The sequence below is a fragment of the Oryctolagus cuniculus genome, chromosome X, assembly GCF_051225735.1.
Source record: "Oryctolagus cuniculus isolate XC-2025 breed Fujian yellow rabbit chromosome X, ASM5122573v1, whole genome shotgun sequence".
Classification (NCBI taxonomy): Eukaryota; Metazoa; Chordata; class Mammalia; order Lagomorpha; family Leporidae; genus Oryctolagus; species Oryctolagus cuniculus.
In genome coordinates, this window is record NC_142888.1 from 3270457 (window position 1) to 3285189 (window position 14733).

At 46.4% G+C, this 14733-nt stretch overlaps 1 protein-coding gene across 2 annotated transcripts in view; it reads left to right on the forward strand.

Moving 5' to 3' along the window:
• Positions 1–761: 761 nt before the first annotated feature.
• NHS (NHS actin remodeling regulator) overlaps positions 762–14733 on the forward strand; it is a 379159-nt gene continuing 365187 nt past the window's right edge. For both annotated transcript variants that reach the window (XM_008272397.5, XM_051827613.3), the window contains exon 1: positions 762–2039. In XM_008272397.5, the coding sequence (XP_008270619.1) occupies positions 1484–2039 (556 nt within the window). In that variant the 5' untranslated portion in view covers positions 762–1483. The remainder of the gene's footprint in view (positions 2040–14733) is intronic.

The window sequence follows — 14733 nt, forward strand, 5'->3', positions numbered from 1 at the left end:
ACGTATTTCCCCAAATTCACTCTCAACACGTGAAACGAAGGCTGCATTCCCAAGATCTGGCTTGTGACTTTAAAATACAAAGCTGTTTTGCCAGTATACTTTTTGGAGCGATGAAAGCATGCATTTTATTAACATTTCCCAAACTCTTTACGTTTTAGGTTGACAGCATCCAGCCTGCAGACTGCTGCCATCGAAAATGTATGCCCTTTAAGAAATTATACCTTTCAGTCAACTGAAGGGGAAAACTTCGTTCTTCTGTGAATCATCTCTCTGACGGACAACTTCAAAAACCCTGCGTATGATTAGCCTAGGACGGTGACAAAGAGAATCGTGTTCATCTCATCTAAGGTGCAACGAGTTTTGCCAGCAGTTTTCTGGGGTTTTGCTCATTGGTGGTTTGGGTCTCATTCATGATGTTCTGTAGAGAGGGTGCCCAGAGCCCGCGACCACGTGCTGCCTGGGAAGGGGATATAAGCAGCACTCTGGTCACTGGGGCTGCACAAGCAGGAGCCCACGCCCGTCACCCTCTGCAGCTGCACACTGCGCTCCCAGAGCCCGGGGCACCCTGAAGGAGTAGTCAAGTTTCCCCTCTAAGAGCCCAAAGGACTTGCCCAGAGCTGGAATTCCGGCGAAGCAACTTGCTGCAACAGGCCAAATCGGCCGCATCCCCAGTACCCTCCCCGCCTCCCTCTGCGCTTGCTACCCACACCCCTACTCCCAAACTTGAGGCCTCCCCGCCCCCACCGGCTCAGTCCTCACCCCTTGGACCTGAGGAAGTGTCTTCGCGCCAGAACCTGCCCTGCGCCGCGAGGCCACCAGTGACTCCCAGCGGCCGCACAGGGCGCTGCGCCCCCCTCGCCCTGGCCTCCCCCGCCCTGCGTCCGCTCCGCCGCCCCCGCGCCGCCTCCTGCGCCCGGACTGGAGGCGGATTCCTCTCTCCGGGTTTTCAGAGCGCCTCTTAGAAACCTCCTCCCCGCCCAGAGAGGAGAGATCCCGGGCACACTCGCTCCCCGGAGCGGCCGAGGGGCGCGCGGGGAGAGGCCTGCGCCGGGGTACTTTCAAACTGAGGCGCGCGCACACACTCACACTCACCCACCCATACACACACACACACACACACACACACCCATTTATATAGGCGGCGGCGGCGGTAGCGAGCGCAGGAGCGATGGAGCTGAGCCAGCCGACCCCAGTTGGAAGCAAGTGAGGAGAGCCCAGGCACACCCCAGGATTTCTGTGCCCGGCGCTTGTCATCCTCCCCAGGGAAGCGTGCACCCAAGAGAGGACCAGCTGGACTGATTTGCTAGGGAGAGGGCGGGGAAGAGGAGGAGGCCAGGTGAGCAAGGAGCCCCTACATATCCGGACTGCCTGATCGCGCCTTTGGCTGATTCCTGCCCTCTCCTTGTTCAGGTGGGCGCGCCGGGTCCGCAGCTCACAAGGGGTGCTCGGAAGAGAACAGAAAGTCGCGACCCGGCTGCGCGGGATGCCTTTCGCCAAGCGGATCGTGGAGCCGCAGTGGCTGTGCCGGCAGCGGCGCCCGGCGCCCGGCCCAGCAGAGGACGCGAGTGGAGGCAGCGCTGAGCCGCCGCCGCCCCTGCAGCCGCCCGGCCGGCTCGAGGAGGCCGAGGCGCCGGGGCCAGAGGAGCCTCCCCGCGCGCCCGCCGCGCCCCCCGGGCTGCCGCCGCCGCCACCGCCGCTGCCTGAGGCAGCAGACCAGGCTCAGCCGCCTCACGGCGAGGCGCCGGCGGCCGGCGAGGAGATCGCGGCGGGGATCCCGGAGGCGGCGGCGGCCGTTGGCGACGCGTCCTCGGCGGCAGCCGCGGCTGTGCTACTCATGCTGGACCTGTGCGCAGTCAGCAACGCCGCGCTGGCCCGCGTCCTCCGGCAGCTCTCCGACGTGGCCCGGCACGCATGCAGCCTCTTCCAGGAGCTCGAGAGCGACATCCAGCTCACCCATCGCCGCGTCTGGGCGCTGCAGGGCAAGCTGGGTGGCGTGCAGCGCGTCCTCGGCACGCTGGACCCCAAGCAGGAGGCAGTGCGTGAGTACCCGCGCCGTCCGCCCTCTGGGCGCTCGGCCCCTGCGCCGCACCCTCGCGCCCTCCGCGGTCGCCGCAACCCCAACCCCAGCCCCGCGGCGCCGCGCCCGCCCGCGGCAGCTTGCACCTCACTCTCGGCTTCGCAGCCCTCCCTGCCCCGAGATCCACCGCCATCCTCCTGGGCCTGAGTGGCCAGGCTGGACACCGATGCGGGGATGCAGAGTGGAGGGCTCAAAGTTAAAGGACACCCTGTGAATTCGCAGGCAGCCTTGAGCCGAGAGGAGGCAGACAGGGAGCGTTTTGGGGAGCACGGGAGGCGGAGGCTCTGTCATTCACCTCCCGGGCTCGCCTTTCGTGTCCTTGGGAGGGCAGAGAGGTATAACTTCTGTGGTGGCCAGCAGCTTGGCCCCCAGCCCTAGAGCCCACCCCATGCGTGTTTGGGGGTTCCAGGAGCAGTACGTGTCTTTTCAGGGCTTCTGCAGCAGCATGCCGTTTGGCCACTCTTGCTATGCTCTCAGGGCGACCCCGAGCCCCGAACTCGTGCCTTGCCCTCTTGCGAAACCGAGCGCGGCGCAGCTGGCCTCCTGGAGTGAACTCCAAAGCGCTCTGCTGAAAACCCTCCTGTGCCAGAGGGGCCGCGGGAAGGGGCGTGGGAGGGAGAGGCCCTGAGCCCTCTGGAGAGCCCGGAGCCCCCTGGGCACGCTGTCCGCCTCAGCAGTCCGGGGTTTCTGCTAAGCGGTTTGCTGGAGCATCTGCTCTCCAAGCATTCTGCAGGCTGCTCTCCCGCGGCCCGGGCTGGTTGTCGCCTGCGGACTTCCGTGTGAAATAGTCCCGCCAGGCTGGCTGCGGGGAGCCAGGAAGGAGGGCTGGGAGATCTTTGGACATCTCCGCTGCGCGTTCACTTCACTCTTGCGACACCTCCGGACTCTCAGTTATGTCATCTACGCTCCAGGGGGTATGCAGGCGGGTCCCCTGGCTCACAGTCAGGGGCAGCGGAATCATTTAGGGACTGCCAGGATGGTGGACAGGGCCACCGGGCTGGCGCGCCCGTCCGTCCTCTGGCGCCTAGTCGAGCTGCGACGCTCGCAGCGAAGGTGATGTCAGCGGCTTAGACTTACGTAAGAAGCTTCCTCGGGGGCTGCAGCAGCTGCGCCGGTGCACAGTGGCCTCGGGAGTGCGCGGGACCCAGGCACTTTCTCGGCATCCTTCCCTGGGGATTTCCGGGCACCTCTCCCCCACCCCCGGCCACCCAGCCCAGCCTTCTCCAGGTCCCTGCCCGCCCGCACCTTCTCTCCCTTTTCCTCTGCTCCTCTGAAAAACCCTTTGAACCCCGCCTCGGGAATTCGCTGCTTTCTGCAATAACAATAATAATAAGCGTAATGAATAAATGATGTGCGCGATCGGTTTTCGCAGCTATAAAAGACCCAGAGTTGGGTTAATGACTGGTTGTTTAAAAGGGCAATTCCGGGGATGAGTTCTGGAAAGAATTAGGACTGCCGTAGGCCAAGTCGTATTTTACTTTTGGGACTTAAAATGAGCGCTTTAATCCTACCTCCTTCTTACCCCAAACCACACAGCAGGGCCAGGCCCTTCGCTTTGCACGGTGCTGAGAGCTAGGCAGTGTAGTTGGGGGAGTGCTGATTTCAGTACTTCAGAAGTACTGGAGGGAAGTTTTGCAGCCTGTTGAGTGGTGCATACACTTCCCGTGTGTGTGTGTGTGTGTGTGTGTGTGTGTGTGAGAGAGAGAGAGAGAGAGAGAGAGAGATCTCAAGTTAGCTTTCACACAAGTGAAACAGTGCGGGAGTGGAATGTGTGCTTCCGTCTGCATTTTCTGGAGAAGCAGCAATGGGCAGTTAGGTACTCAGAGTTTAACAGTCCTTTCCAGTCCTTGCCGCTGAGCAGAGTACAAACTAATGGTTATGGAGCTAGGAGAGGATCATCAGTGTATGCATACACGTAATGACATACTCTACACATACTGATATGTGACTAGATAAAGATGAGGTTAACATAGTACCCAGGGATGGATTTAACATCTCTTACTGTTTTTTTCATTGTTCTAAAGCGCTACTTCCATACTTTGTGTTCAGATCTCTCTTTTGTCCATTTAAATTTAAGACAGCATTGTTTTCATTTGAGGTCATAACAGGCATTACCTTCGGGAGGAAAAGCACAATATTGTGTGTCTTACTTTGGATAGCCCAGAGTGCAGAGCTGGAGACAAGGATTTTCACTGCAAGAATTCATTTGGGAGGCGATATCAGGAAACACAGAAAGGGAGTGCGGAAGTGAGACAGGGCAGGGAGGGAAGCCTATACAAGGTATAAGCTGGGTATGACTGTGCACCACTGGGGTTTAATCCAGCTGGGGACACTCTGAGCTCAATACCTCCTCTACTGAGGAAATGAGGGAGCTGGACTGTTTCTGCACACAGGCCTCACTTATGCAAGGTAGCACTGGAACAAGAACTCTGGCATCTGGGACCTGCCCCATGTGTGGTCCCAACATGCTTCAGGGCCAGGTAGAGATGACTGAAGCCTGTAGTGAATATAGGAATGTCTGCAGGGGTTGAGCAGGGCAGAGGGGCTGTGGGCAGGGCACCAGGCACTTTGTGCACATCCCTTTAGCATTGATCCAGCCTAGGGGAGTTTCAAAGCGAGAGGAAGCCCAGGAGTGCACTTATTCCCTTTTCTACGTCCTTGAGGGTGTCTGGCTGCTCCCACCGAGATCGCCATTCCCCAGCACAATCTGCTTGCTGCTTCATCCTTAACTACTGCTTCCTGTTGCCCTGGCACAAGCTGGGAGGCCTTTAACATGGGTGGCATGATCTGATGCACACTTTGGCAAAGTCATTCTGGAGGCAAGTGTGAAGGCTGGCAGGCCACTTGGATAGTGTGTCTGGTGGTGATGGCTAGGACTATAGGGAGGTAGCTGTGGAGACGGTGACAAGTGGTCAGATTCTGAATTAATTTTGGAAATAAATTCATAGGACTTACTGATTAGATTGGGTACAGAGTGTGAAAAAATAACTAAAGGAGACTCCTAGTTTTTTTTAAAAAAGATTTTATTTGAGAAGTAGAGTTACAGACAGTGAGAGGTAGAGAGAGAGGTCTTCCATCCACTGGTTCACTTCCCAAATGGCCACAATGGCCAGAGCTGGGCCAATCTGAAGCCAGGAGCCAGGAGCTTCTTCCAGGTCTCCCACATGGATGCAGGGCTCCAAGCACTTGGGCCATCTTCTACTGCTTTCCCAGGCCATAGCAGAGAGCTGGATTGGAAGAGGAGCATCTGGGACTTAAAACAGCGCACATATGGGATGCTCGCACCACAGGCAGAGGATTTACCTACTGCAGCACATATTTATTTACTTATTGCTTAAATAACTCATTCATTCTAGGTGGCACCATTTACAAAAATAGGGAAGGCTAGTGAGGCAGTGAATATTTTGTTGTGGAGGAAATGCAACAATAGTTTTCAATTTGAGTCATGTTAAGTTTAAGACAGCTGATGTGTCTTACACAACCAGATACATGAGTTGAGAGCTCAGGAGAGAAGTCCAGGGTGGAAAGAAGTGTTGGAGCTGGGGACAGTGCAGATAGTAAAGAAAAGGGGGCCAGGCCTTGGCCTAGGGAAGTTCAAGTTTGCAAGTTTCATGAGAGAGAAGAAAGGCCGAGAAAGAGCAGCCAAACAGCTGGAAGGCAAATCAGGAGAGTATGTTATGATGGAAGGTAGGATAAGGTGTTTCAAGAATAGGGGAGAGGTCAGCTTGATCAAATTCTTCTGAGAGCAAGATGTGCACTGACAAGAGACCATTGAGTCTGGTAACCTGTAAGTAGATAATGGCATTGATAGGTGCCATTTTGGCGGAGAGATGGAGATGCAGGCCAAATAGGAAGGGCTGGAGAAAGAGCAGGAGGAAAGGAAGAAGAAATAGCAAGTGTGGGCAATTCTTGTAAGGAGTTTTACTCTGAAGGGAGAGGGGAAATGGAGCAGTGCCTGGAGGGGAATGAGATATTGAGGTGAATTTTCTTAAAAAGTATTGATGATTTAGGCATATTTGGATTCTGTGGAGAGAAGGAAATGGATGCTTGTGGAGAAAATGGAATATTTGTGGAAGTCCTTGAGTAGCTGGGAAGGGACGAGATGAAAGCCCCATTTCGTCCATGAGACCTGGAGGGGAAGATGGAGCACAGAGCTGAGAGGCAGGTGGGCTGGTGGACTGACAGCACTGGGATGAAGTGTTCTACGGTTACATTTATTTTCTCTGCAAAGTATGTGGTGAGGTCATCAGCTGAGCGGCTGTTGGCAATGTGAGGAGCAAAGAGAAGGAGGTGTTAATAAGTTGTCTCATGGAGGGAACGTGGATGCAGTAAGGAAGTACAGTGGAATTATCTGGCTGTTTTGAGAGCCTTCTGAGATTTATGGCCATAAACTTGAACCAAGTCCAGCTTTTCAGTCACTAACACCTGAGGCTTTGGAATTACTTCATGGGCCTCAACACCAAGATGTTCATCCTTAGACATTTTAATATTGTTGGCCTTTTGACTGCTGCTGATTATATTTAGTTACTGAGTTGTTAATTTTATATTAAAGTTTACCATTACGTATTAAAAAAACACAGATCATAAGAGTTCAGCTTGATTAATTTTCACAAAACAACCCATGTAACCACTGAAATCAAGAAATAAAGCATTGCCTTACCTGAAACACTCACTTTCCCCTCAAGTCTTCATTAGTCATTGTCCCCCTCCCCGAAGGTAACCAATAATTCCCAAGTTCTACTCCATTACTTAGATTTTAGTATTTTTAACTTTTTATAATCGGATTTATATATGTAATTTTTAGAATCTAGCATTATTTACTCAATATTATGTAAGAATTTTTCATGTTGTTGCATATATAGTAGATTGTCCATTCCCATTGATGAGTAAAATACCATAGTGCATGCATACCATGCTTTCTTGATCCATTCTCCTGATGATGCGCATTTGGATTGTTGCCAGTTTAGAGATATTACTTTGAACATTTTTTTCTACATGCCTTTTGATGGGCCTTTAAAATTTTTTAAATGCATTTATTTTATTTATTTAAAAGGCAGAGACATGGAGAGGGGAAGGACAGAGAAAGATGTGAGAGGGAGAGAGAGATAACCAACCATCCACTGGTTCATTCCCCAAATGTCCACAAAAGCCATGGCTGGGGTAAGCAAAAGCCAGGAGCTGAGAACTCAGTCCAGTTCTGCCATGTACATTTCAGGGATCCAGCTACTGGAGCCATTACTTGCTGCTTCCCAGGTTCTGCATTATCAGGAAGCTGGAATAGAGAGCAAAGCTGGGACTCAAACCCATATCCATCTAGATATGGAATGTGGGCATCCGAAGTAGTAACTTAATGAATGTACCAGATGCCGATGAGCTTATGTATACACAGATGTTTGATATGTATTTACAAGTAGAATTATTGATAAAAGGGGATGGATATGTTTGCTTTGGTAGATACCACCCAACAGTTTTCTAACATGATCCTAGCAACTTACACTCCCCGCAATATATGAATATTCCAGTTGCTCCACATTCTTGCTGACACTGATATTGTCTTTTTAATTGTAGCTACTCTGGTGGGTATATAATGAAATGTCACAGTGATTTAATTTGTACTTCTCTGAGAGCTTGTGAGATTGAATACCTGTTCATGCATACTTTTTAACTATTTGGATATTCCCTTTTGTGAATTACCTATTCAAGATCTTTCCTCATTTTTCAATACAGTTCTTGTAGATTTTCTCATTGTATTGTAGGAGAGGCTTATATATTATGACTACAAATCATTTTTCATCTGTAAGTATAAGCTCACTTCAAAAAGCTTGTGAAAAATGGAGTTAATAGATAAGTTTATTTTGGTGCAAAAAATTGAAATCCATGCACAGATTTTTCATAATATACATTTCCTAGGAACTTTCTGAAGACTCCTTGTATTACAAATATCCTTTTCTACTCAGTGGCTTGTCTTTTTCACTGTCTTGGATAAGAAATTCTTATTTTTATGTGGTCTGGTTTATTAGTTATTTCATTTTATGGTGTGTGTGTGTGTGTTCTCTTTTGTTTGTTCTTAAGCAAATTCTTAACTAGTCAATCCCATGTGTGAAGATATCTCATATGTTCTAGAAACTTTTTTGTTTTGCCTTTGTAATTTAGAATCATGATTCATATGGAATTGATATTTGAAAGTGGTGTGAGGTAGGGGTTAAGATGAATTTTTCCACATGGATACATAGTTGACCAATTACTACTTATTGAAAAGACCATCATTTCTCTGTTACATTTTTATAATACTTTTTGTCATTTATCAAGTGGATTGATTTTATTTTTAGCTAACATTTATTGAGTTCTGCTAGTTGTCAAGCCCTGTACTAAGAGTTTTGTTTGAATTACCTTATTTAATCTTCACAGTAACTCAATGAGAAAAGTACTATTATTTTCTCATTTGAGAATTAGAAACTTTCTTCCAAGTAGCAACAACTAGAAGGTGGTGGGGCTCAGAATTAGGATCCAGCCCTGAGACTACAAGATATATGTTCAATAAGGAGAGTTTTGTGCTATTTTTTGACACATAAATTTAGTAAATTACTGTGTTAAAACCAAGACCTTTCATGATTTTCTCCTGTCTACTTGGCAAGCCTCATTTCTTTTTCTTTCACTTATTTCCCCTCCCTGCCTTCTCCACTTTCCCCTCTAGTCTAGCTCTATGCACCTGTCACACTGAAAGTCAAAGTTACACAGAGAGAGAAGGAGAGGCAAAGAGAGAGAGGTCTTCCATCCGCTGGTCCTCTCCCCAATTGGCCACAATGGCCAGAGCTGTGCCAAACCAAAGCCAGGAGCCAGGAACTTCCTCCAGGTCTCCCATGTGGGTGCAGGAGCCCTGCTTTCCCAGGCCATAGAGAGCTGGATTGGAAGTGGAGCAGCGGGACTCAAACTGGTACCTGTATGGGATGCTGGTGCTTCAGGCCAGGGCGTTAAACTGCTGCGTCACAGAGCTGGCCCCTCACTGTCTAATTTTGTTCTTTGATATTCAGCTGATATGTCTTCTTCCCTGTGAAGCAGAACCTGGCTTCTTGTCCAGTACCTCTCCTACCCACAATTTTTCTAGAACTCTATGCTCACCTTTGTCTTAGCTTTTAAAAAAGATTTATTTATTTATTCGAAAGTCAGCATTATGGTGTGTGTGTGTGTGCGCGCGCGCATATGGGGGGGAGAGAGAGAGAGAGAGAGAGAGAGAGAGATCTTCCATCTGCTGGCTCACTCCCCAAATGGCTGCAATGGTCTGAAGCCAGGAGCCAGGAGCTTCTTCTGGGTGTCCCATGTGGATGCAGGTGCCCAAGGACTTGGACTGTCCTATGCTGCTTTTCCAGGTGAATTAGCAGGGTGCTGGATTGGAAGTGGAGCAGCTGGGACTCGAGCCAGTGCCCATTTGGAATGCTGGCATTGCAGATGTTGGATTTACCCACTATGCCACAATGTTGGTTCCTTGTTTTAGCTTTTGTCATCCTGTACAGCAGACACTGTTGGTGCCCTATTTATATTCCTTCAACTCTCTTCTCTCATGCTGAATGCTTACTGTAGACTCTTGTGACTCTTGTGGCTTTTATTTTTTTCTGGCTAATGGACCATGCTTCGCCTTGCAGATAGGTAACCCAAAGATGCCAACAAGTTAGTTCCCCTCAAGCAGCACTCAGCCAATTATGGATAGGGAGTTAGTGGCCAAATGTTGGTTTCCTTACCCTTGGATTGGAGAGCTCTGCTGTGTGTTCTACAGCATCTCTCAGTCTTCTCCAGTAGGGCTGATACCCAGTTGCCCACCGTGGTGATTTGATAATAACATACCATGTATTCATTGCCTTTCTTTCTCTGTCTTGATTTTCTTGCTTATCTTTGGTGTTTTCTGGAGTCACTTCTCACATAAAATACTTGTACTCAGACTTACACTTGTACTATTAGGGTCTTGCTTCTGGGGAAACATAAACCAAGAAAATCTGTTTATCCTTTAAGCTGTGAGGATTAAGGGACCACAAGTATAATATATATAGGTAAGTCAAATCTCAGAAAAGTTTACTTTTATTGAATTAAAAAGTACTTTTTTCCCTTATTGTGAAAGCAAGCCTGTTGGTGTTCTATTGTACAATAAGGTAATAATAGTTAACAATAACATACTGTACTTTCCAGATAGTTAGAAGAAAGACTTCTGAATGTACACACTACAAAGAAACCTTGAATATATGAAGTGATGGATACTAATTATCCTAATATGATCATTAAAATATATGCATATATTAAAATATTACATTGTATCCCTTAAATATGTACAATTGCTGTTTGTCAATAAATTAAAAAAAAAGTGATTTTTTCACTTGTTTTCTTTATACTACCTCCCCAAGAATTATGATACGATGAATCCTCAAAAGTTCACAAAGGGGCTGGCATTCAGTACAGTGATTGAGATGCCTCTTGGAATGCCTGTGTCCTATATCACTGTGCGTGGGTTTGAGTCCCGCCTCCACTTTGGATTCTAGCTTCCTGCTAATGTGCATCCTAGGAGGCAGCAGGCAATGGAGCAAGTACTTGGGTCCCTGCCATCCCTGTGGGAGATCTGGATTGAGTTCCTGGCACCTGAGTTTGGTCTAGCCCAATCCTGGTTGTTACAGGATTTGGAGTGTGAAGCAGCAGATGGGCGAGCGATCTCTGTCTATCAAATAAAATAAATAAATAAAATTTTAAAGTTCCTGAAAAGTACATATTATGAAAAAAACTATGCATGGATTTCAGTATTTTTACATCAAAATATTTTGTCTTTTAATTCAATTTTCACAAAATTTTTGAAGTACCTTTGTATTAATCTTACATATGACCCCCATCCGAGTTCCCTGCAGTGGGTCTGGAAATAACTGTTACTACTCTTTAGTGCATTCACAGTGTGGATTGGCATAAAAGGCGATCTTCAGGGCTTCAGTGGTGAGAAGGGAAATGGAAGGAATTCAAGTTTACAATGGTAAAGACAAACCACCTCAGTTCCTCAATGTTCCACAGGCCAGCCTTTGAGAGTGCTGTTTATTGTCCTGTGCAGTAGGTCAGTAACAGCCCCAGGAGATCCAAACTCCCTATTTTAGAACCATAATTTTAACCAAAGCAGACACAAAAAATACTAATCCCTGAAAGCAACTAGGAAGTAACCCATTTGGTTCCTTCTGATTTTAGGAGGATGCTGCTGCTTTTCCTCTACCTTCTGTTCATACTACCACTCACAAAAGCCCTTTGCAGTCTGGTCAATGTGGGTTTTTTGATGTTTCAGTAAGTGTGGTTAAATTTCTTTTTCTCCTGGCTATGCTCAGCGAGTTTCCCTGAGCCATTATGAGAGCCTAACAGCTCCATTCAAAACTGCTTTTAAAGCCATCACAGAATGACTGAGAAGAAAGCAATCTTTCAAAGGTTAATAATTCATGGTTGTAATTTTCTCATAACTGGTAACAGTAACATTTCTTCTTAGACTCTTTTTGTTGTACAGGATTGGGCTTTTAAATCAAAACTACCACTTCACTTAGAAAATCTTTGAGATTCTGTTGGACTCATACTGCTAAAATGGTAACAGTGAAAGTTTCTTTCCTTCTCTGTGTGGAGGTCTTTTCCACACAGTGCCATCAGGAAAATGTAAAGCCCACACAAACTCTCAGAAATATCTTCAGTCTCAGTGTATCTGGTCTACCTTTAATGGGTATTACTTTTAGATTGCAATGACATATAAAGCTCTCTTCATATGACACTAAAATTTTAGTCAAGGACAATTTTAAAAAAGAGTAGAAATGTTGTTTTGATAGTTCAGCTTAATTTCTTTTGATTCTATTAAAAATTGAAGGTCACAGTGTCTGCTAATAATAATTGATAGAATTAAAAAGGAGCGAACCATCCGACATGGCAAGTGGGATACACAGCAGACTCAGAATGGCAAATGCCCTAAACAGCACTCTGGCCTCAGAATCAGCCCTTAAGGCATTCGAATCTGGCTAAAAAGCTCATGAGAGTTTCTCAGGCATGGAAAGCCAAGGTACTGTGGCAAAAAAATGACCTAAATGAAAGATCTCTGTGAGTGAGATCCCAGTGGAAAGAACGGGCCATCAAAGAAGGAGGTACCTTTCTCTGAAGGGAGGAGAGAACTTCCACTTTGATTATGGCCTTGTCTACATAAGGTCGGAGTTTGTGAACTCAAGAAGCTTCCATAGCCTTGGCAGCTCATGACAAGAGCCTAGGGTGATTACTGACGCCGTAGACAAGAGTGTCAGTTGTTAAATCAACAATAGGAGTCACTGTGCACTTACTCCCCATGTAGGATCTCTGTCCTTAATCTGTTGTACTATGTGAATTAATGGTATAACTAGTACTCAAACAGTATATTATACTTTGTTTTTCTGTGTGGATGCAAACTGTTGAAATCTTTTAGTATATACTAAGTTGATCTTCTGTATATAAAGATAATTGAAAATGAATCTTGATGAAGAATGGGATGGGAAAGGGAGTGGGAGATGGGATGGTTTGAGGATGGGAGGGTGGTTATGGGGGGGAAAACCACTATAATCCAAAAGTTGTACTTTCAAAATTTATATTTTTTAGATAAAAGTTTTCTAAAAAAATTGAATGTCCTGAGATTTTGTAGGTCACCCTGTTAAAAAATTGTAGAAATATTCTTGCAACAAACCATCAATCACAAGAATTCTTGAAAGTTCTTTTGGCTTCAAGAATTCTTCATTACTCACATGTTAATAATAAATGGAAATAAAAATGATGAGGTAGGAAAGGTTTCTGAATGTAACGATCTCATTCTAGGGTTGAAATTTGTTGAACTAAGGTTTTAGAATGCACTGAACTGTCAGCCTGGAGGGCAGGGACCCTGTCTAGTTCGTCTTTGTGAATAACTAAGACAGGAATAACTCCTTTTTGTTTCTAACATTAATGACATCCCTCAGTCCATTAATGAACATGAGGTTTGGGAGTACTGACATAGTAATCTGAGGACCTAGGCATTCATATGCTGACAAATTATTTATCAAGTTCCTAAGTTTTTTAAAGTGAACTAAACCAAGAACAAAGTTAATATAATAGGAGTCATAGAACTTTGGGCTCATGGACTTGGGAAAGACCTTTGTATCCATGGAGTCCAACTTCTTATTCAGAGCGTGAATCATTTTAAAAATGTCTGGGATGACAGCCCATCTGGTTCCCATGCCCTCTGAGACTTCCAGAAGTGGGGAGTGGCCACCCCCACCCCGATTTCATTGTTGGACAATTCCCCATTCTTAAACAGTCCTCATCTGTATTGAGGCTCTCTTTTTGTAATGCCAGCCTTTTAGTCCTGTTTCTGGTATCTGGAACCCTATGGAGTATCTGCCTATAATCTCTTTTTCAGGACAGCATTTAAATGTCACAGGTCACTATTAAAGTCCCTTCTGAGCTTTCTTCATCCAAACTAAAACAACTTCAGTTCCTTCAACCAGGCCTCCTAGTCCCCTCTCTCTCTGATCACCCTCTGCCCCAGGTCTAGAACACAAATGGATCCAATTCTTTGAATGTCCCATTAGGACGAAGGTAGTCCTTGTTGTTTTAACCATTGCATTATTCTTTTATGGACTAACAAACTCCATTTCTTTATAGTGGCATCTTTAACATGAGATTTTCTCTATTCTCTGAGTCCAGTTGGTATTTTAAACTTACATTTCACAAGACTCTTCCACTGTCTCTGTTAAATGGAATCTTTCTGGCTTTGCTTTTTCATTTCTAATCAGTGATGATTCAAAATCTTGATTCAGTGTGTCAGCTACTGCCCACAGCATTTTGCTCTCTGCAGACATCATAAACATGTTTCTATGCTATCATCGACATCTTTGGTAAAATCATTGTTCAGATGGATTCAAGGTGAGAGCCCACTGGCAGGCAATACTGGCAACATCCCTCCAAGTTGACATCTATTAATTAACATTCTGTGGGTACCATTGTTGCAGCAGCCATGAATGTACCCCCCACCTTCCCGTTCAAACCACATTTCTCCACCTTGCCCAAAAGATCTATCATCATGAGCAACTGTCAAATGGTTTGCTGAAATCAAGATACCATATGTTGTAGCATTCCTTTGATCTCCCAGTTTAATAACCCTACTCAAAAGGAAGTGAAGTTAAGCTGCCTCATACTGGACCAACTTTCAGCAGTTAGACGGGCTGTTGAAATTTTCTCCGATAAGTAGGTAGAGTTTATTTTGGGGAATCTGCTTTGGACTTTTCACTGTAGAGTACATCTTTGTATTGGAAGGGGACCCTCGGGTCCTCCAGTCCATTTGTCTGACTTCATAGTGCCTGCTTTGTGAAAGAAAGTGTTTGCTTTGTTTTAGAGGACCTCATATCCTTGTTCTTTGTTTCTTAAGGAAAGGTTTGGAATTTATGACTTTCAGAGTTTGGTTAGGCTCTGTTGGAGTACGGTTGGCAAGTTTCTGGTGTATGTAATTGTGGAGAAGCAGGAAACTGTGTGGTTAAGAGTGTGGACTCTGAAGCTGGGCCCAGCTCCATCCCTTCAACGCTGATTTTGGACAATTTATTGACTCTTCCTTTTAATTTATCTATTATAGAATGGAGGTAAAAAGTAGTACCTACTGCATCAGATTGTTG